Consider the following 21,515-nt stretch of genomic DNA (forward strand, 5'->3'; position numbering starts at 1 on the left):
TTAAATTTCCCCCCCTAAATTTTAGGAATCAGTGATGGACCTTCAGTTACTGCATTAACCAATGGTTTTGACACCCCAGAAGAAAGGTATCACAAACTTAAAAAGGCAAGTTAGTTAAAAAACATTTTTCTATATTTTTCAGTCTCTTCCCCCCACTGAATTGTAGTGAAGAGGAATCATCTATATCTTTTTAAAAATGCACTTTTTAAACAAGGCCCAACCATAAAACAATGTTATTAATTAAAACAACAACATAATGATTTGTAGAAAACATTTCATGAAAATTTCGATATATTTGATTTAGAGTAATTTAGATATGGTTCTGTTTTTTAAAAACTTGGCTTTTGGCTAATATGACTTTTTGAAAGAAAGTAGCTACCCAAATATAAAAATTACAGTTACGATATAAAGATTGTCTGAGCACATCTGATAGGGCTAATTAAATAAATTGAGTTAAAAGCATTTATGTGATGTCCCAGAAACTTTCTGCCAAAGTGGAATTAAATGATGTAGAAATTCTGTTTGGTTGAACTATTATTGCTTCAATTGAAAGAAACTTCATTCTCCTCTGATATTGATAGACAAATTATTTTCTTCTTTTCCAGCATTCCATGGACTTTTTGCTGTTTCAGTTTGGCCTTTGCACTTTTAAATATGACAGCACAGATTCAAAGTAGGTTATTTTTTAAAGTCTTAATTATTCTGTTATTGTGGAATGATATCACCTCTCAATTTGCTTGTATCTTTCATTTTCATAGGTATATAATGAAGTCATTTAACTTTTATGTTTTCCCAAAACCCTTCAGTAGAACTTCACCAGATGTCAAATTTGTTTGTCAGGTTAGTAGCAAAATTTAGTTCTTTTTATTTGTCAATAGTTGCTTTTCCATTATTTGTAATCATGCATAGTAATAAATCATACTTTAAACATTTATTTCATCCCTTAGAAAATGCAGAAGATCAAAAGGCCTCAGAAGGAGCCCGTAGACAAATATAGAAAACACCTAAGACATTCAGAGGAACACTTATATAGGTAGTGAAAATTCATAAAGCACTCTTAATAATTCTTCTTAGAAGGAACTGGATTTATGGTTTTCATTAGATTAACCCTTTGAAATTTCCAGCAATTTCTTACAAAGATTCCTGTATAATCCTTCGCAGATTCATGTGTCACTTTGCAGAAAAACCATTAATTTCAATTTTTTTCTCCAAAAGCATTTTGTTAAAGCTAGATTTTCACAAATAGCAAAAGGAATTTATTTGAATTTTCTTTTCTTGTCACAAAATTGTGCTTGAATAAAAACTGAGATTATCTGGTCTCTCATTTTATAGATGAAGAAGTCTGTGCTCAAAGTCATACAGTGAATAGCAGAAGCTAGATTTAAACTGAGGTCTCCTACAATATGTTGCCTCTTTGTAAAAGGGTAGGGTTGAACTAGATGATCTCTAGAGTCCCTCTACAACTTTTTTAAAAATTAAATTTCATTTTTTTCAGTGAACAAGAACCTGCCTTCTATAGCCTCACTGCCCCAACCCTAAGTTTAAAAAAAAAGTTCTCCTCCCCCTGCCCCCAACAAATACTCATAAGCAAACAGATTCTCACATTAGCCATGTCTAAAAATTCATGTCCCACTCAGCATGTCTATCTGATCACCTCTTTGTTAGGAGGTAGGCAGCATTCTGAGTTATCAAGTTATCACGCTTCTGGAATCATGGAGGATCATTGAAATGGTCAAAGTTCTTAAATCTTTCAAAGTTGTTTGTTTTTATAGTATAAAATCTTATTTTCCTTATTTTGCTTAACTCTTTCTGTATCGTTTAAAAGTGAGGTTCAGGTGAGTCCCCTTTTCCATCCTTTCATTGTTTGTAGACTTCTATTTATCTCCCCACCATTGCATCTCTTTCATTCTCTACTGTATCCTTTTTCTCCCTCCTTTTCTTCTTTTAAGATCACTGCAACATAATAAAAAAAACCACAACATTCCCAGGCCTCCATCTTACTTGACTCCCTTTATTTGACCCTAGCTGATAATACAGTTCTCTGGGGATGCTTATATCATTTACTTCTCCCCTTCCCATTAGAATGCAATTATTTCAACTTCATAAAATCTTTTCAAATTGTCCACTTGTATTTATCTTTTTGTTTCTTTTTATTCTTATGTTTATGTTTCGTAGTTTCTACTCAGCTTTTGCCTTTTTGTCAGGAATGCTTGGAAGTCCTCTGTTTCATTTAAGATCCATTTTTTTCACTATGGGATTCTACTCAGTTTTGCTGGGTGAGTTATTCTTGGCTATAAGTCTTTGTCTTTTTACCTTTTTGGAATATTATAATCCATACTCTCCACTAATACCTGCTAAATCTTGTGTGATGCTGACTGTGGCTCCATTGTATTTGCACTCTTTATTTATGGCTACTTGTAATATTTTTTCATTGACCTAGAAGCTCTGGATTTTGGCTGTAATGTTCCGAGGAGTTTTCATTTTGAGGTTTCTTTCAGGAAGTGATAGTCTGTTTTTTCTGTTTTCAATTTATCTTTTGGTTCTAAGAGATCTAGCAAGTTTTCTTTGAAGATTTCTTGAAATATGATGTCTAGGCTCTTTTTGGTACTGGCTTTCAGATTGTTGAGTAATTTTTAAACTATCTCTCCTTAATCTGTTTCCCAGATGAGTTGTTTTTGCTTTAAATAACTTATATTTTCATCTTTTTTTCAATCTTTTGACTTTATCTTAATATTTCTTGTTGTTTCATGGAGTCATTAACTTTACTCTGATCTATTCAAATTTCAGGGAGTCTGTTACTTGGGTAAGATTTTGTACCTCTTGTGCCAAGCTGTTAATTCTCTTTCCTAGTCTCTCTTCCATTCTCTTTCCCAGTCTCTCCTCCCCTTATTTCTTTTCTACTTTTTTCCTCTTATCACTATCATTTCATTTATGTCATTTAAAAACTAACTTTTGTACTGTTTTTAAAAAATTTGTTTAGCATTTTATTTTTCTACAATTACATGTAAAAACAATTTTTTAACATTTGTTTTTAAGATTTTGAGTTCCAAATTTTCTCCCTTCCTTCCTCCTCACCCCTCTCATTGAGAAGTCAAACAATTCAATATAGGTTATACATGTATAGTCATGCAAAATATATTTCTATTTTAGTCATGCTATGAAAGAAAACATAGACCAGGAAAAAAACCCTCAAGATAAATAAAGAATGCAAAAAATGTATGCTTCAATCTGTATTCTTTCTCTAGGAATGGATAGCATTTTTTGTCATTAAGTCCTTCAGAGTTGTCTTGGATCACTGTATTGCTGAGAATAAGTCATTCACAGCTAATCATCTTAGAATACTGCTGTTACTTTGCATACAGTACATTTCACTGTGTATCAGCTCATGCAAGTCTTTCCAGGTTTCTCTGAGCACCGAGCTCATCATTTCTTACAGCACAGTAGTATTCCATTACAATCACATAGCACAATTTGTTCAGCTATTCCCCAATTAATGGACATCCCCTCAATTTCCAGTTCTTTGCCACCAGAAAAAAAGGCTATAAAAATTTTTGTACATACAGGTCCTTTTCCTTTCTATTTTTTATCTTTTTGAATATAGACCTAGTAGTGGTATTGCTAGGTCAAAGGGTAATATAACATTTTGGGCATAGTTCTAACTTGCTCTGAAGAATGGTTGAGTCGGTTCACTACTCCATCAATATGCATTAATGTCTCATTTTTCCCACATCCCCTCCAACACTGATCATTTTCCTTTTCTGTCCTGTTAGCCAATCTAGTAGGTATGAGGTAGTACCTCAGAATTGTTTTAATTTGTATTTCTCCAGTCAGTAGTTATTTAGAGCATTTTTTCATATGGCTATAGATAGCTTTGATTACTTCATCTGAAAACTGTTCATATCTTTAGCTCATTTATCAATTGCAGAATGGCTTTTATTTTTGTAAATTTGACTCAGTTCTTATTTGAGAAATGAAGTCTTTATCAGAGAAACTTGCTTCAAAAATTTTTTCAGTTAATATTGCTAACTGTATTTCCCCCTATCCTATTTCCCCCTCTGTTTATTCTGTTGTCTCTCTCCTTTCAGCCTGTCCCTCCTCAAAAGTGTTTTGCTTTTGATTATTGCCTACCCTAATCTGCCCTCCTTTCTATCACCCCCTTTCCTCCCAATCCTCTTCCCCTTCCCTTACTACTTTCTGGTAGGGTAAGATAGATTTCTATACCCAATTGAGTGTGTATGTATGTTATTCCCTCTTTGAGCCAGTTCTGATGAGAGTAAGGTTCACTCACTCCCCCCCTCCACTCCCCTTCCATCTTCACCTCCACTGTAAAAGCTTTTTCTTGCCTTTTATGTGAGATAATTTATCGCATTCTGCCTCTCCCTTTCTCTTCCTCCCAGTGCATTTTTAGATATCCCTTCATATTCAACTCACCTATGCCCTCTGTTATACTATCATCGTCCCATGTAGAAATGTAAACAGTTTAACCTTAAGTCCCTTATGATTTGCCTTTCCTGTTTACCTTTTTATGCTTCTCTTGAGTCTTGTCAAATTTTCTATTCAGCTCTGGCCTTTCATCAAGAATTCTTGGAAGTCTTCTATTTCATTGAATGTCCTGTTTTCCCCTGAAGGATTATACTCAGTTTTGCTGGGTAGGTGATTTTTGGTTGTAATCCTAGCTCCTTTGCCCTTCAGAGTATCATATTCAAAGTCTTGTGATTCTTTAGTGTAGTAGCTGCTAAATCTTGTGTTATCTTGACTGTGGCTGTGTCATAACTTGAATTGTTTCTTCCTGGCTGTTTACAGTATTTTCTCTTTGACATGAGAACTCTGGAATTTTGCTATAGTGTTCCTGGAAGTTTTCATTTTGGGGTCTCTTCAGGAGGTGATTGGTAGATTCTTTCAATTTCTGTTTTACCCTCTGATTCTAGAATATCAGGGTAGTTTTCCTCGATAATTTCTTGAAAGATGATTTCTAGGCTCTTTTTTTTGATCATGGCTTTCAGATAATCCAGTAGTTTTCAAATTATCTCTCCTGGATCTATTTTCCAGGTCAGTTGTTTTTCCAGTGAGATATTTTACATTGTTTTCTATTTTTCATTCCTTTGGTTTTGTTTTATTGTTCCTTGATTTCTCATAAAATCATTAGCTTCCATTCGCTCCATTCTAATTTTTAAGGAATTATTTTCTTCAGTGAGCTTTTGTACCTCCTTTTCCATTTGGCCAATTCTGCTTTTGACAGCGTTCTTCACATTGGATTTTTGTACCTCTTTTACCATTTGGCCTATTCTGTTTTTTAAGGTGTTATTTTCTTCAGTATTTTCTTTACCAAGCTGTTGAGTCTTTTTTCATGATTTTCTCGTGTCACTCTCATTTCTTTTCCCAATTTTGCCCTTACCCCTCTTACTTGATTTTCAAAATCCTTTTTGATCTCTTCCACGGCCTGAGACCAATTCATATCTTTCTGGTGTTAGAGATTTTGTTTTCTTCTGAGTGTGCATTTTTCTCTTCCTTGTCACCATAGTAACTTTATGTGGTCAGAATTTTTTTCCCGTTGTTTGCTAATTTTCCCAGCCTGTTTCTTGACTTTTAACTCTTTGTTAAAGTGGGACTGTCCTAGGGTGGAGGATGTATTGTCCCAGTGCTTCAGGGGTTTGGTGTAGCTGTCTTCAGAGATACTTCTAGGGACCTGTAAGTTTTCCGTTCTTCCAAGGTAGTATGTGCTAAGGAGAGTTTTGTTTACTCCTCTCCTGGCCTGTGCTCTGGTCTGTGAGTGACCACAGGCACTCTTTTCTGCCCTGGACCTGTGACGAGGGTCCCTGCTCCATTGTGGCCACAAGCTCTGCTGTGCTAGTGTTCCTCTTCATCCTGAGACTGCCACCCAAATCCGAGTACGGGTAAAGCAACAGAGTCCCCAGGGCTAGCAAAGAAACTCTTGTATTCTTCTTCTGACCAGTTGTTTGAACCCCTTACCATCTGTGGCCTGACAGCTCCTGAAGCAGCTGCTGCTGCCACTGATTCAGTGGCTCCCAAGGCCAGCTTCTGGTTTTCTGGGGTCTAGAGTGTACTGGTACAGCCTGTGCTCCACTATCACCCAGGTGCAACAGACCTTTCCTGCTGATCTTCTAAGTTGGCTTTGGTGGGAAAATTATTTCACTCCATCCTTTTGTGGGTTCTGCTGCTCCAGGAATTGTTTTATGGCATTATTTAAAGGTGTTCAGAGGAATTTGGGGGAGAGCTTAGGCAAATTGCTGCCATTTCTCTACCATCTTACCTCCACCTAACTTTTGTACTCTTGTATAATTTCTTCTAATAATTCTAATTGATGTTTTGGGCTAGCTGTGTTTTGCTTTGAGACATTCTTTCCTTGTAAATTTTTCGGAGTTATATTCTTCTTTTGGGTTTGTGTTTTGGTTATCCCTGGACTAAAGTAGATCTTTTTCTTTTTTTATTTAGTCATTTTTCCAGCAATATGTTCTAGGCAACCCAGTTATTGCTGGACTAGTAGGGAATATTTTTGGGGCTGAGTCTGTGATCCTGATTAGTCTGAGAGATCCCACCAAGCTACTTTTTCTAGACAGTGCTCTGGGCACTGAGCTTCTGGCCTGGTCTGAGGCTGAGTTCACGACTAACTCTGGACATCCCTGCACTGCACAGGAACTCTGGGAGCTGAATTTCATTGACACTGCACACCACTGACTTGCTGCTGTGTTCCCAACCACAAGTCTCAGTTGTGAGCTAGTAGATGATTAGCTGAGGAGTCCTTGAGCTGTGGTCCTAAGTCCCTTGGGCTTCCTGGGACAACCTTATAGTTAGCATGGGCCCAGGACTGAATGATCCACCTTGGATATCCCTGTGCTGCTGGACTAGCTTGGAGCTCTGGGCACTGAGTCTGTGCTCTTGCCCTGAGCTTTTGGGCAGGAGTTTGTGACCAACTTTGGTTGTCCATGAGCTTTTGCCCTACCTCAGTGCACTGGTTGTTGAGTCTTTGATCCCAGCTAACCCTTGTTCCACAGTGCCTGCCCTAGTCTCTTGCCTGTAGGTCAAATTTGTAATCTTGGGCAGGAAAGGTAATTTCTCCTTCAATTTTCCTTTTGCTACTCTGTCATTCTTCTTAAATTACTCTTGGTGTAGTTGTGTGGGAACTGGGCTGTACTGTTTCTTCCTACTTTTCTCTCTTGGCTATATCCTGCTCAATAACATTTTATGATTTCATGAAGTTAAGAAGATGTGGGTTAAATGAAGACAGACTTGTGTACTGAATACCATTGTTAGGAACTTGAGAGCATCCTTTGAATCTTGTAGTTTTAAATTTAGGACAAATGAAATAAAGTATTACAAAGTTAATAGTAAAGTATTGGTCATTAGTAAGATAAGTAAAATATTACAAGTCAATAGCTCCAACAGGTAGTAGAGATAATAATATATAGCTTTAGGAAAAATTTAGATCATTGCATAAATCATGTAGTTACAGTTGGTTAAGAAAAGACTGGAATGTTTTTAACTTTTGAAGTTAATGTCAGGAAGGACAACCATGCCCATCTACAGCATTCTTCAGTGCCACTGTGGGACAGCTTGTACTGAACTGGATAGATTACGTGTTTTTTTTAGATCACATATTTAATCCTCTATAGTTGTAGTGAAGTATTGAATTGTGAGAATGTTCATCTGTAGAAGGAAAGAAAGCAGAACTCTTTCCTTATCAAGAGAGTGAATCTTGGCCATAGAACTGGGAGAAAAACAAAAGGGAAAAGTGATTCTGACATTACTATGCTTGTTATTAAACTCTAGGAAACTGCTGAGTATAATGCATTTTTTTTAAATAACTTAAAAGTTTATGTCTTTTTTTTAAGGATCTATTTATTTTTTGACCTGAAATTATGAAAATCTAGCTTGAGTTGAATGTTTATTTTTGCAAAAAAAGACTAAAAATAGTATACCTATGTGTATATTCCATTTAGCTTGGTGGGATATTACTTGAATATTTTTTGTAGTCAGACATTCTGTTAGACTTTCATACTTTTCTCATTGTGCCAATCTATCAGCTAAAAAACCTTTGTTTCTACTTTATTTGTACATAGCATAAATGTTGTATACCTTGACTTACACGGTAGATATTTTCCTGAAATTGTGTATGGTGAAAGAATTTTATTTGCAAGAGATAGAAATCAGAATTAGCATCAATGAATAATACATATTCATGGTGAAATGAATTCTTGGTATATCTTGGAATAGTAACCTATTTCTAAGTATAGGTAGAAATAGCATATTGCTACTTTTGACTTTTTGTCTTTACCGTCTTTCACAGATGAATTTCTTCTCTGCTCCTAGGCACAGCTTTAGAGAGCACATTTCACTATTAACATATGTTCTCTTTTCTCTTTTGATAGAGCTCAAGCATAGACTTTCTGGCAAACCAAGGATTTGATTTTAATAAAGTTTTTCGCAATGGTAAGATTAGTTTTTATTTGCCTTCAAAAGTAGTGAAGCTTCTGAATTTAGTGGGACATGGATCTGTGTGTAGTTTAATTGTAATTTTATGCATATTATCTGGAGAAAATGTGTGACTGGGAAAAAATATGGATCAGTCATCTATTGAGAGTTAGAGAACTAATGGAGGTCCTTTGTGATCTATTGGTATTCATTCAATGTTAAGAGAATGAGAGGAAGGCACTTGTTAGATGGACCCCATTGTAGTAGGTTTTGGAGGTGTACAAGATTAGTTCAGGATGAATAGGCATGGATGAGTTTTATTCTTCATGGTGATAATAAGCTCATAGATCCTCAGACTGGTTTGTTAGCCAGTCCCTGTACATTGCATTCCATTTCCTGAAATGCACTGTCTCCTTACCTGTGCCTGATAGGATTCCTAACTTCCTTCCAAGCTTGGTTGCTTGAATGTTAAACCTGAATGAGGCCTTTCTTGATCCCCTCAGTTGTTAGTACTCTTGTCCTCTTGACAATTATTTTTTGTCCCACTCTAAAAAGGTGAAAGTATCATGTAAAGTAATAAGAGGAAGAAAGTACTAGTTTTTATGCTGATTTTTCTTGTTCCTTATCTGTTGTATTGCAGCCTGCTCATATTCTAAAAGAAGACTGTAGCATTCCATGCTTGTAGTGAGTCAGTCACAACATCAGTAGAATATTGACTTTAGAAAGATGGGCCTTTATTTCTTCAGCATGAAGCCTTTCCTAATCCCCTTGTAGTAGTTAATACTTTCTATACTGAATTTTTTTTATTGGTTTGTATATATTTTGTCTTTCTTTTCTGAACAGTGTTGAGCATAGGGCATTGTGCACAGTAGATAGTTAAAACTTGCACCAAGATATTGTGAGTTAATGAAAAAAACCTATAGTGTAAAATATTATCAAGTTAAATTAGAGATATCTCTGTGGTTGATATATAACTGGAGTGGAGGATTATGGCAGCTAAATAATGATTCTTTTTTATGGAGTAGGGCATGTTTGCTTTAGTATTTCACCACTGAGTAGTGATTATATTACTTGATGTATATTTTACCTCTTTTTAAAATAATTTATTTAATAAAATAATTGTTTATACATCTTTACATATAATTTTATATATATACCCACTTTATCAAGTTTTATTCCTTGATTAGAGATAAAGATAGAGAAAAGGACTAGACTTAAGGTTTCTAACCACGCAGGGCAACACCTTCTCTGTAACTCAGTCTTGATTATTGCTTTCAAACATGTATTGATTTGTTTGAAGTATAGTCATTAGGACTTAAGAATCTGTGTATCTGTTTTATGCAGAGCTGAAAATACTAATGCAAATGGCTTAATTACTGCATTTTATGTATCTTATCCTGTTCCAAATATTTGCCACGAAGGCAAAGGCATCATTTATTTAGTAAGCATTAAAAGCCTATTGAATGCCTAATAGCATTAAGCATATAGGAGATGTTCAGTAAAGGCTTTTGCTTGATAAAACATGCATCAATGACACAATTCGTATTTTTTCTATATTAGATTCAAAAGTATTTTATGAACTTGGACTATAAACAGAGGCTGATTTTTTTCCCCTTGCAAACATAACAGAATATTTATAAATATCCATGTAACTGTTGTATTTTAAGGTAATTAATCACCCTTGCCATTCTAACTGTGCTGCCATGGCATTTTTGCAACTCCTTTTTTGCAGCTTCCTTGAGAGCAGAGTTTATGTTTATTTTGACTGTACTTAAGCTTGACAAACCTTGGTTCATTGAAGGTGAAAATAGCCAGAACTCATTTGGAATTGCATATATATTAAGGTGGATGAACAAGTTTGATAATTCTGTATTTTGTCCAAAATGAGAGTATCTAATGAGAAAACGGATTTTTGGGTGTCTGTGAATGGCTACAAATTGATTCTTAAGATGGTTGCAGAAGAGGTATTGCAGAAAAGTTTTGGAGCAGTGGCAGCTTGGTTGGAAAAGATTTGTTGCCTCCTAGGATGTCTCTTGGAGGATAATATCATTTGCATATTCAATATCTAACACTTTGAAAGCTTTTTTGTTATTTGTCCTGCCAAGTATAATTGTTTTTTATGTTGATTCTGAGCTTTTTAAGCCTGGTTGTAAATCTTTGCTGAATTGCCATAATCTTATTTATTAAAAATTTTATATTCAAATTTTGTGTTTATTAATAAAATGTTATTTCTAGGAATCCCATATTTAAATCAGGAAGAAGAAAGACAGTTGCGGGAGCAATATGATGAAAAACGTTCACAATCCAATGGTGCTGGAGCTTTGTCATATTTATCTCCTAATGCTTCAAAGTGTCCTGTGATTATTCCTGAGGATCAGAAAAAATTTATTGAAAAAGTAGTGTAAGTTGTTATACCAACAAATAAAAAGTACATTCATTAATATAGTGGAATGACTTTAAGGTAGTGTTGGTACAGGAATAAAAGGTATTTCGGTTAGATTCTATTAAGTCAGGTTTTTATTGTCCACAGACTTAATGTTTTGCATCAATTTGAGTTATGGTATATACAAATAGATAAAATAATTAGCTATATTATAAGTGAAATTCCATGATATCACTTACTTACACTTGTTAATCTTATATAACAGTTCTCATAGTAAAAATCTTTTATTTGGCAAACATAATTTCATATTGGCTGTCAGCAGTTTTCATGCTTGTCAGAGTGATAGAATTGTTTATTTGCCAAGAGGAAGTATGATGTTAAGGATAGAGATAGGTATTTAAATTAAACTCTGTCTTCTGTTCTTTATTTAAAAAAAAATTGGAGATAAATGAGTGGATAGTTGGTGGAAAGAGGGGGTTAGCTAAGTTTTTAATGGAGAAAGCAATACATGTGGATATAAAACTAAATGAGGGTTTTAACAGTCTTACTCTGTGGTCTTGGAATTTATCTTCCTTAGAAGATGTAGTCTTTTTAAAAAAATTTATTTTATTATTTTTAGAAGATACAGTCTTGAATCTTGAATAGTTAGGGTACATCAAAATACCTAATTGATTATTTTTGAAAAATATTTTGGTGCTGTGCTGGAATTCGAACCTAGTGAGTCTTCTAATGCTATACCTAGTCTTTTAAACATCTATGTTTGTAATAGCAGGTAGTTTTAACATTGCTAACGTTTCAACCACAAATGAATATTTGTATGATATAGTCTAAAATTAAGAGATGAAAAGTCAATATGTAGCATTTTGGCTTTCCTACTACATTTTTTACTAGTGTATATTGACAGGCTTTTAATTTAAGGAGTAAAAATCTTGTAGAAAAGTGTCTAGACAGATATAAAAATGTAGAAGAAAACATGGTGGAAAATATAACTGCTTGTGTCTTTCACTGCTTTATTTTAACTGTGCTCTTGGACTGAGTTCTCCATCTTGAAAGAAGTGAAAAATTTTGTTTATATGCTGATATTTTTAGTTTAACAAATGCCATGGGAACAAATCTCCTTTTACCAGAACAAAATGAGGTGAAAGCATACATATGAGAAAGTTCCAAGTTCTTCAGCTGTGGCTCCGTGATGTGACGGGTAAAATGGAGGCCACAGAATTGTTTCAGGTTCTTTGTACGTGGCCAGGCTCAGCTGAAGAGACAGTCACACTTCAGCACTGAAATTGCCTAGAAGTCAGGGTTCACTACCATTCAGGGTTGTAACTGTGTCACACCTCCTAATCTCATCCTAAGAGATGTCATGGTACTGACTTCATCATCGAAGAGGAAGCCATAGCCTTCTGCCACATTCTGGGTTTTTTATTTATGCCCTTTGTATTGTGTCTGCTTCTTGACAACAAAGGTTTTAACAAGGAAGTTTATCCTTTGAAATGCATCCTCTTTATTAATTGAAGTATTATTACATCTGTTTTGTTTTTAAAGTTTAATTTTCAGACAAGGTTTACTTCATTAAATATAAGAATGTGAAACTGAAACTGACAGTGAATATGTCATTGTTCAAGCTAAACAAAAGGCACATCTTTTGTGGTACCCAGAAAGTTTTACTTTAATTTTAAAAAATCTTACCTATCTCAATTTTTTAAAAAGACAATGCCAGCACCAAGTTTTTACAAACTAAGTCTTTTTTTCCCCCACTAGTCAAATGTTCATTTATTGATCACCTCTTGTTTAAGGCTCTGCAGGAGATATAATAGGACTGTGGAATGATTTTTGTCTTTATGGAACTTAACATTAAGAGAAATTCCATTGCATTGGGAAAGCCTAGTACTTCAGATGATTGCTTCTTATATTTCTATCAGATCCAGGTCTTTTTATTTTAGTATTTTTTTTAAGGTTTTTTTTTGGGGTGGTGAGGAAATGGGGTTAAGTGACTTGCCCAAGATCACACAGCTAGTAAGTGTTAAGTGTCTGAGGTCGGATTTGAACTCAGGTCTTCTTAACTCCAAGGCCGGAGCTCTATCCACTGCACCACCTAGCTGCCCCCCAGTTCTTTTTATTAATGAAATGTAAATCATTTAAACTTTGGGGATCCTTATCTTAGCTCTCATTTACAGTGATGAGTCAGGTCACTGAGCAAAACTGTGTCTTCCCTTGGGGGTACTAGGGATACGCATGGGGAATATAGAGTTCTTTAATGTTGTTGTCTCAAGCCTCCATTCTAGTGTGTTCTCCCCAATGTCAGTTACCAGTGATTAGCATCCGAAGTTCTTTTAACCAGTTAGCATCAATTACCTGTTACAAATGAGTACTTACTGAGGAACTAGAGCCATAAGAGAAGTGCAAACATTTCCCCTCAACACCCAGAGGCACACTTTCCTTTACACTGCCTCAGTCCCTGGGGATAATGGACTCAGAGCAGTTTCTACAGAAAATCCTCCGTGTCGTATTCATTTCTAAATATGGCATAGCTGATGGACAGTTGATTCCTTGCTTGTAGAATCCAGCATCTTGGCTGTTGGGTCATTCTACGCCTGGGCCAGGACACGGTTGCTCTTCAGAACTATACTGGCTGCTTGGGTGCAGCTTTTCTTAAATTTTGGCATTGACTCCAGTTCCTGGGCCTCCGTTAGGTTTTATGACCTTTTGAAGTTCACAGCCTAGTTGTTTCCTTCTGTAATACTCCTTCACCTCAGGAAAGAATAGATGCAACAAGGGGAGAAGCAATTTCAAGGCCATATGCAGGGCCTTCATATGGCAGAGTAGGTCACTGGTGCCAGCTCCTTCCCACCCTTGAGGCTTATGGCAAGTCCTTCTTTTCTCACTTGGACACAGCTAGCCAGGAAGCTATAGAAGCTTATTATTTGATAGTACATTGTATATTTAGGCATTTTAATTTAATGATGTTAGAGAACCTAACTCATTCTATAAATATGATTTGCTTGGTTGTCTTATTCTGTTTCACCAGAGAGAAAATAGAGGATTTGATACAAAATGAAGAAAACAAGAACTTGGATTTAGAACCGTGCACAGGGTTGGTTGCTTTCTATATAACATTCTCTTCTTTTTTGGGGAAAGAAAATTATTTATGTGGCTTGACACACTGAGTCTTCTTTGATTAAACCCACTATGTAAAAAGCCTCTTTATCATAAGGTATAGATTGTTCATTAAGACACCAAATGACCTTACTTTTCTGTGGTCAAACTTCTTACTTTTGGGTTCATGAATTCTTGTTGACGTTAAAGCTGTGCTGCACCTTCACATATAAGAGGTCTCTCTTAGTAGTTGGTATTTTTTAAACAGCCTCTTAAATGAGTGTTAATTCTTCTTGTACTATGTAGGTGCTCTTTATGCAATGGCCAAAAGGAACATTTTAGATAGATAAGGATATTTTTTAATTACAGAATTGTTTTTCCTAACTCCTTTTTGATCATTTAATTTTCTCAGAATGTATCACATATAATAATTTTTCTTTTGCTTTTGTAGGTTTCAAAGGAAACTAATTTATCAGACTTTGAGCTGGAAGTAAGTGTCCATTTTGTATTAATTTCCCCTGGGAACTCTCTGGGAGGGACCCAAATTTTAAAAACTCTTAGCTTTAGGTTTACTTTTGAATTTTTGCTGTTTTGTCAAACCATACAGAGGAATAGCCTCCATGATGTACTACTTTGAAGGGTTTGGACTAGAAATACAGATTTTGTTTAAAGTTATACTGCTACTTTTTAAACTAGTGTACAAATGTGCTTTTAAATTAAATTAATTAAATCTACATCCAGCACTAATTTGCTGGAGAAAAATCTTGATAGGAAATTAAAATCTTTTAAGATGCTTTTGATTTTTACCATTGATTTGAGTTCAGAAGACTATAAAATGTTGTCATTTGTGCTGCTGTGAGATCTTTGGCACAGTTTAAGAGCTTGCTGCTTGGAGTATATATCATCATAATTAAGTTGCACAGTGTACTTACATTTCATTTGAGTGCCTTTTCTGAAGATACGTAACTAATGGAAAGATAAAGGCTATTTAGTAATTTCTATTTGTCTTTGAATTTTTTTAAAGTCTTAGTTTTATAGTTTAGTGTTATATATTTGGAAATTTACTTTGAACACAATAATCGATCTACGATAATATCTTGATTTAGGAAGTGTAGGGACGTTGTCTAATTTGCTCGGCTTGCTTCCTTGTTTAGGTATTCTTGCAGTTAATAGACAGTTCCAGTCAGACTGATACAAAGTATTTTACAACATAAGATACAGCTGTCATTTCTTAAACTTTTCCTAAAACAGAAAATTGTTAAATTCTTGAGTATTGAAGGTCTTGTTGCAAGCTTCAAATTAAATAGGATCTGTTAGATTTTAATAATAAGAGGAGTTGGGCAAAGTAGGTGCTTGCTTTCTTCTATCCTTGAAAGCAAGTTTTAACTATTGGGAAATTGAAAATTGCTGGTGTTAAGAAAATGTAAGAGTACATAATGTTTCCATGCGGTAAATAGAGCAAGATGAAACAGAATTCCCCTTTAATTTAGGTAAATTCTTAAATATTTAGCATTTTATTCAGAAATAGTGAGAAAATATAGCTAGAAAAGTTAATTAAACATTTTTCAGAGCAAGTAAAATTTTATTCTTTCTCTAGGGTTGTGTGGTTCATATTTAACGACAGTCATTTCATTTGGTTGAAATATAGATGGGCATTTATTATTCTAGGATTAAGCATGAGCTTTTAATTGTTGGCTATCAGTACTCATTTACAAATAATGCATTTTCCTTTTTCAGGTATCCCAAAGGCATCCATGTTGAGACTTTAGAAACAGAGAAGGTAATCCAAAAAATGAACCAAGATTACTGCTTAATATATATTGAGTTCATATAATAATATGTTGATACTCAATATTCACCAAGCTATCCATCTGTATCTTAGGCTAAGTTTTGTCATTTATGCAGATTGGTAAAATTGAAAGCCATTTGACAAAGTCTTCTACAGTATCCCTGTTGATTAGATAGATCCTCTTATAGTTGGGCAGGTTCAGAACTGGTTGAATGACCAGTTAGCAAAACATAGTTAGTGCTAATCTGGACAAAAGATTTTATCGAAACACGCTAAAATCTCCATTCCCTTGACCGTGTGTTTTTTCTTCATTGACTTGAATGAAGGCATAGACAGGTACCGTTCATCAGATTTGTAGGTGATGTGAATAGGGTGTGATGGCTCTTTGTTGGGTAACAAAATGTGATCTTGAGAGATGTGAATGATCAGCTGAAATAATAAAACTAAATTTAGTAGGGATAAATATAAAGTATTACACTAGGTTTAAAGGATCAACTTCACAAGTACAAGGTGGCAGAAGGTAAGGGGAGTGAGAATCCAGGAAGGTATTATGAGGTAATATTAGTATGTTATACACTTGATAGATCTTAAAGCTATTATATAACCATGATATTTTAACCAGCACCAACTGTGATGTGCTGTAGATAATAGATAATAAATGTGCTGAATAAATGACTGTTGAAAAAGAAATTAGAGATTTTAGTGGACTGCAAATTCAATGTTAGTCAGCAGTGTGTTGTGGCCATAAAAAAAGGTAATGTTGTCTCAGGCTACATTAATAGCCTAGAACAAGGCTAACTGAATGACTCTTAACAGGGGTTGTGATAAGGCTGATTATAATACATCTGGCAAATTGCTTTAGGTTCTGGATGTCACATTTTAGATAGGTTATTATTGAGCTTGAGCATGTCCAGAAGAAGAAAATCAAGTGGACAATCAAGTGTGTCATAGAGGATAGGTTGAAATGATTGGGGATATTTAGTTAGCAAAATGGGAGAATTAGGAAGGTGAGTCTTGATTTCTGTCTTTACATTTTTGTAGGATTGTCACGTGGAGACAGGGACATTATAGTGCATCACCTACTTCAGATACAAGTTATGTAGAGTAGGTGACTTTTAGAGTCCTTTCCGACTCTGCAAGATTCTGTGATTCTAGACACCAGAATCAGATAGATTGTAAGTAGAACTGCCCCAAAAGGTGCCCAAAGTATTAGTGACATTACTGAGAATTAGTGATTGATTCTAGTATAACATTTTTCTGAAAGCCTCAGAATATAAAGTTAAAACTGCTTAAAAGTCAGTTATTTTTTAAAAAGGTGTGAATGGAAAGATGGTTGAGAAGAAGTGTGGTACAATGGAAAAGGCCCTGGATTTGAAGTCAGAGGAGCTGGGTTTGAGTTCTGGGTCTGCTGATTACTATTTGTGTGATCTTGGGCACAGTGTTTCATTTCTCTAGACTTCAGTTTCCCCAACTGAAAAATAAGAGGGTTAGATTAGCTTACCAAAATCAGTTCTGGCTATGGATAAAATGTGTATTTATAAGCAGATCTAGTTTATCCAAGATTTAGAGCTCTCAGGTGTATTCGTGTTCCTCTGTGAAAACTTAAAATGCATAAATTGTCAGAGGAGTGAATATTGTTGAAATGTTTATTTTTATTGTATTTTCTTTTATTTTTAGGCAATTGGGGTTAAGTGAGTTGCCCAAGGTCACATGGCTAGTATTTGGTCTGAGGCTGGATTTGAACTGGCCCTGAGTTCAGGGCCAGTGCTCTGTTCGCTGTACCACCTAGCTGCCCTCTGTGAAATGTTTATTTGATATGATATGTAACATATCATAGAATAGCAAGTTTTTTCCCCACAAATAGCCAGAAATAGAATGAGAATTTTCAAAGCATTACTTTAAAAAAATTCAGACATCAAATAAACTAATAACCAAAAATGTTTAAATGCAATTAATTCATTAAACATAGTGTCTTAGACTAATGATAATAGCTTATACATTTTTTTTGGTACTGTAATGAATTTAGTTGAATTAATAAGACTTGGGAAGATATGTGTAATGGAAATGCTGACCCAAGATTTTAGGTGATAATGTATCACTACAAAATACTTGCAGCTGAGTTTGACCCATCGCAAATAATGATAAAATTGGTGACTTCCTAATGTGGTCGGATTTTTTAATTTTCTGGGTTTAAGTTGCTTCCAGGATATTTTATTTGTAACTTGGCGATTTTTTTTTCCCAGAAAGAGCGATATATTGTTATTAGCAAAGTAGATGAGGAAGAACGTAAAAGGAGAGAACAGCAGAAGCATGCTAAAGAACAGGTAAATTAATTCCATTTTTTAAAAACTTTCAGATAAAGCCGACAGGTTTTTTTTTTAACTACTTTTTCTTTATTAACTACTGGTCTGTGTCATGTTAATAAGTTGAGGCAAGGTTTTTCATTTCAGAAAAATCTAATTCATGGATTGGAGAAAAAAATAGGTAGTAAAAAAAATTAAAGACAACAAGTAAAAGTGTAGGCATAGCCAACAAAATGAATCATGTTCTTCTGCAATTACTAATACATATTTGACTTCATCTTTGTCCACTCTGCACATATTATACAAGGCAGTCCTATAGAAATTGTTGTTCTTAATCATCATTTAATTTCGCTAAAGGACATTGTCTTTTTGTTTTTGTTTTTTTGTGAGTCAGTGGGGTTAAGTGACTTGCCCAAGGTCCACAGCTACTAAGTGTCAAGTGTCTGAGGCCTCCGGACTCCAGAGCTGGTACTCTATCCATTGTGCCACCTAGCTGCTCCTATAAAGAATATTGTCAAACTTTAACATCTTTAATTTGATTTTTCCATGTCTGCCTGTAAGAAAATATAGTTGAATCCTTGTTTTGGGATGTGACTAACTGGATTATCAACTAGTTCTGTTTTTACTCTGTGTAGTTATATTTTAAAAGATAATCTAATCAGTAGCATATGTAATATGAATTACATATTTAATGTGAGTCTATGAGATTTTGGATAAAGATCTGCTGCATGTTGTTTGTATTCTAGAAACTGTTTGGAAAACACTATTGTAACATTCATTGAAAAACTGCTTTTAAATATTAAGAGGAAAGCAATATAGGAGAAACTATGTTAATGGATTTTTGTAAGAGGTAAAGAATTTCTACTTAGTGAAACATGGAGTTCCTAATGGCATCTGGTTATTTATTCTGAGCTATTTGTTTTGTTGTTGTTCAGTTGTTTTCAGGCATGTCTAACTCTTTGTGACCCCTTTTGGGATTTTCTTGGCAAAGACACTGGAGTGATTTGCCATTTCCTTCTCCAGCTCATTTTCCAGATGAGGAAACTGAGGCAAACAGGATTAAGTGACTTGCCCAGGTCACACAGCTAGTAAGTTTCTGAGGCCAGATTTGAACTCAGGAAGATGAATCTTTCTGACTCCAGGCCTAGCACTCTATCCACTATGCCATGTAGCTGCCTTTAATTCTGCTTAGCAAAATTGAATTTTATTAATGTTCTGATTGAACTCTTCCTATATTGTGTGTAACAAATTTTTATATGTGCATGGGTATCTTTATTTGTTCATTTATTTATTTTTGGTATTTTTGTTTTAAGGCAGTTTGTACTATGGCATTCTGAACTAACAAGGTAAATTACTTCAGTGGATCTCTGATCACATTGCTGTGGGAACTTTTTGCAGTGGTACAGACTGTAGTGCATCTATCTCTTCTCATCCTGTTTGACTTGTCCCTTTTTTCCTCTATGTACATCTTTCAAAGGATGTCAATCGACTGTTACAGGGGAGCCTTGTGGTAGATCTCTTGAAATCACAAAGATACCAATGGAGCCTCTGGGCTGTTAAGCAAATAAATTAGTGGCCAAAATTTCCTTTTGAGGATTCTTCACTTCACCGAAGTATTCATCAGAGTTTTTACATTCTGATTTCTGTTAATCTACTGAAGTACAGTTTATATGACCACATCTTTTAAAAAATATGTTCATGAACTCAAAGTTGATGCTTCTAAGCTATGGTCTATGAGCAGGGGTTGTGACCCCATTCTCTGCAGTTTGTATCATGTTACATGTTCTTTAGAGGGAGCATTCATATAGGAAATGACTTCAGGACTGTTTAATCTTAAAGTCTAAATTTGTTCCTTAGAGTTGAATCAGCAAGGAATTTTCCTTTTGATAAGCTCTTGTTTCATGTTGAATATAATTTGGAGAGTTTAATTTGTCAATTTTTTCTGACAGTTCAGGTCAGGTCTATAAATATTTAGCATCTGCTATTTGTGAAGTGGGGCAATTAGGTGGCACAGTGGATGTAGTGCTGGTCCGGCTTGTGTTCCTGAGTTCAAATCTGGCCCCCAGACACTGTGTGACCCCAGAGAAGTCACTTACCTTGTTTGACTCAGTTTCCTCATTTGTAAAATGAGCTGGAGAAGGAAATGGCAAACCATTCCAGTATCTTTTTTTTTTCTTCAGCCAAAGACAAGGTTTATTAGAACATCGGTCATATTGGGCAGACTGTTAAGGAGTCTGAATGTTAGTGAACTATTCACTAGATTGTAAGAATCTGAGCACCAAGACAAGATGGACCTTATATACAGAAAGGTTGTGGGAGGCATCTCGGAGTGGCCAAGTAGTTTGCTAGAACAGTGAGGTAATAGAATGCCTGGGACCAGGACCACATGGCCAAGAGAGAATGGAGTCTAGCTAGGATTAAGGGTGGAAAGTGGCAGGGGGCCATAGGGAGGTAAGGCAGTGGAGGGCCAGGCTAGGTTAAGGGTAACAGGTAGCCACAATGAAAGGCCTGTTGATGGGATTATAGCCTCAGGGAATGAGATTTGGCCTTGTGGGAAAGTCCAGGGTTTTTCCTTTTTGGGGTCTAGATCCCATCCTCATCATTCTCCCCTCAAGCAAATGGGACCCAAATACTTTTGGGGTAAGGGGCTAAGGTCTCAGCTTCTGAAACTGCTTCCTGCTGGCAAGGGACTTACAGCTGTTCCTGCCTAGAAGAGGTCCCAAAGAGGAGGTTGACTGGAACTGAGCACAGGCTGCATCCAGGGAACGATGAGAGGACATTGGTTGGTACTCGCTGTTTGCTATCAATATAGATGAATGGCCTGTAGTCTGGAAGACACAAATCTGACAGAAAAGACTACAGGGCCTCGATATGACAGGATAAAACATCTTTAGCTCTGTTTGGATTCAAATAACTCAGTTTTCCGACCATGCAGTATCACATCCACCTCATAGCCAGACTCAAGAATAGCCAGGTGGGTAACATTCCTTTTCAAAAGAACATAATGGGGAAACTGAGCCAGGAGGAGCCCATCTTAGACTGAGGCTAAAATTGTCCTCTCAGCTTTGCCTGATGCTGACTTCCTACCAGTATCACATTCTCTCTGAGTAGCTTGTGGCATTTTTCTCAGATGGTGGATTATTGATTATCGATGGGTTATTATGATCAGACAAGTCAAAATAAATCCCACCAGCTTTTATCTCAAACAACAAGTTTCACTAATCACAGTTTAGGATTTACATCTCAAACTTAAATTTGTCTTGGTGTAAGAAGCTGATCATTGGAGATTTCTATACACTTGCAAATTGTCAGCAAGCCATGACCCAAGCAACCCTTTTGGCTAATTTACACATTAAAACAATAACTAACAATAGCCAAATTATTTTTAGCAGTAACCAAATTATGAAAAGTTGCTTGATGGAACTGATACAAAAAGTTCACCAATTTGAAACTTGAAACAAACCCATTACCAATCAGATGATTTCAGTTTTGTTAAATGCATTTCCAAATTACTTTA

At 35.4% G+C, this 21,515-nt stretch overlaps 1 protein-coding gene across 4 annotated transcripts in view; it reads left to right on the plus strand.

The window, feature by feature from the left end:
* The window catches only part of PARN (poly(A)-specific ribonuclease), a 180,083-nt gene that overhangs the window by 2,080 nt on the left and 156,488 nt on the right, over window positions 1-21,515 (plus strand). For all 4 annotated transcript variants that reach the window (XR_013485983.1, XM_020972533.2, XM_078152781.1 and 1 more), the window contains exons 3-11: window positions 26-105; window positions 606-673; window positions 759-840; window positions 8,388-8,448; window positions 10,666-10,831; window positions 13,839-13,904; window positions 14,358-14,396; window positions 15,644-15,686; window positions 17,939-18,019. Coding sequence is in view for 3 of the 4 variants with exons in the window: in XM_020972533.2 (XP_020828192.1) it covers window positions 26-105; window positions 606-673; window positions 759-840; window positions 8,388-8,448; window positions 10,666-10,831; window positions 13,839-13,904; window positions 14,358-14,396; window positions 15,644-15,686; window positions 17,939-18,019 (686 nt within the window). In the remaining variant the exon portion in view is untranslated. The remainder of the gene's footprint in view (window positions 1-25; window positions 106-605; window positions 674-758; window positions 841-8,387; window positions 8,449-10,665; window positions 10,832-13,838; window positions 13,905-14,357; window positions 14,397-15,643; window positions 15,687-17,938; window positions 18,020-21,515) is intronic.

This window comes from Phascolarctos cinereus, unplaced genomic scaffold (assembly GCF_003287225.1).
Source record: "Phascolarctos cinereus isolate Bilbo 61053 unplaced genomic scaffold, phaCin_HiC Scaffold_4;HRSCAF=312, whole genome shotgun sequence".
NCBI lineage: Eukaryota > Metazoa > Chordata > Mammalia > Diprotodontia > Phascolarctidae > Phascolarctos > Phascolarctos cinereus.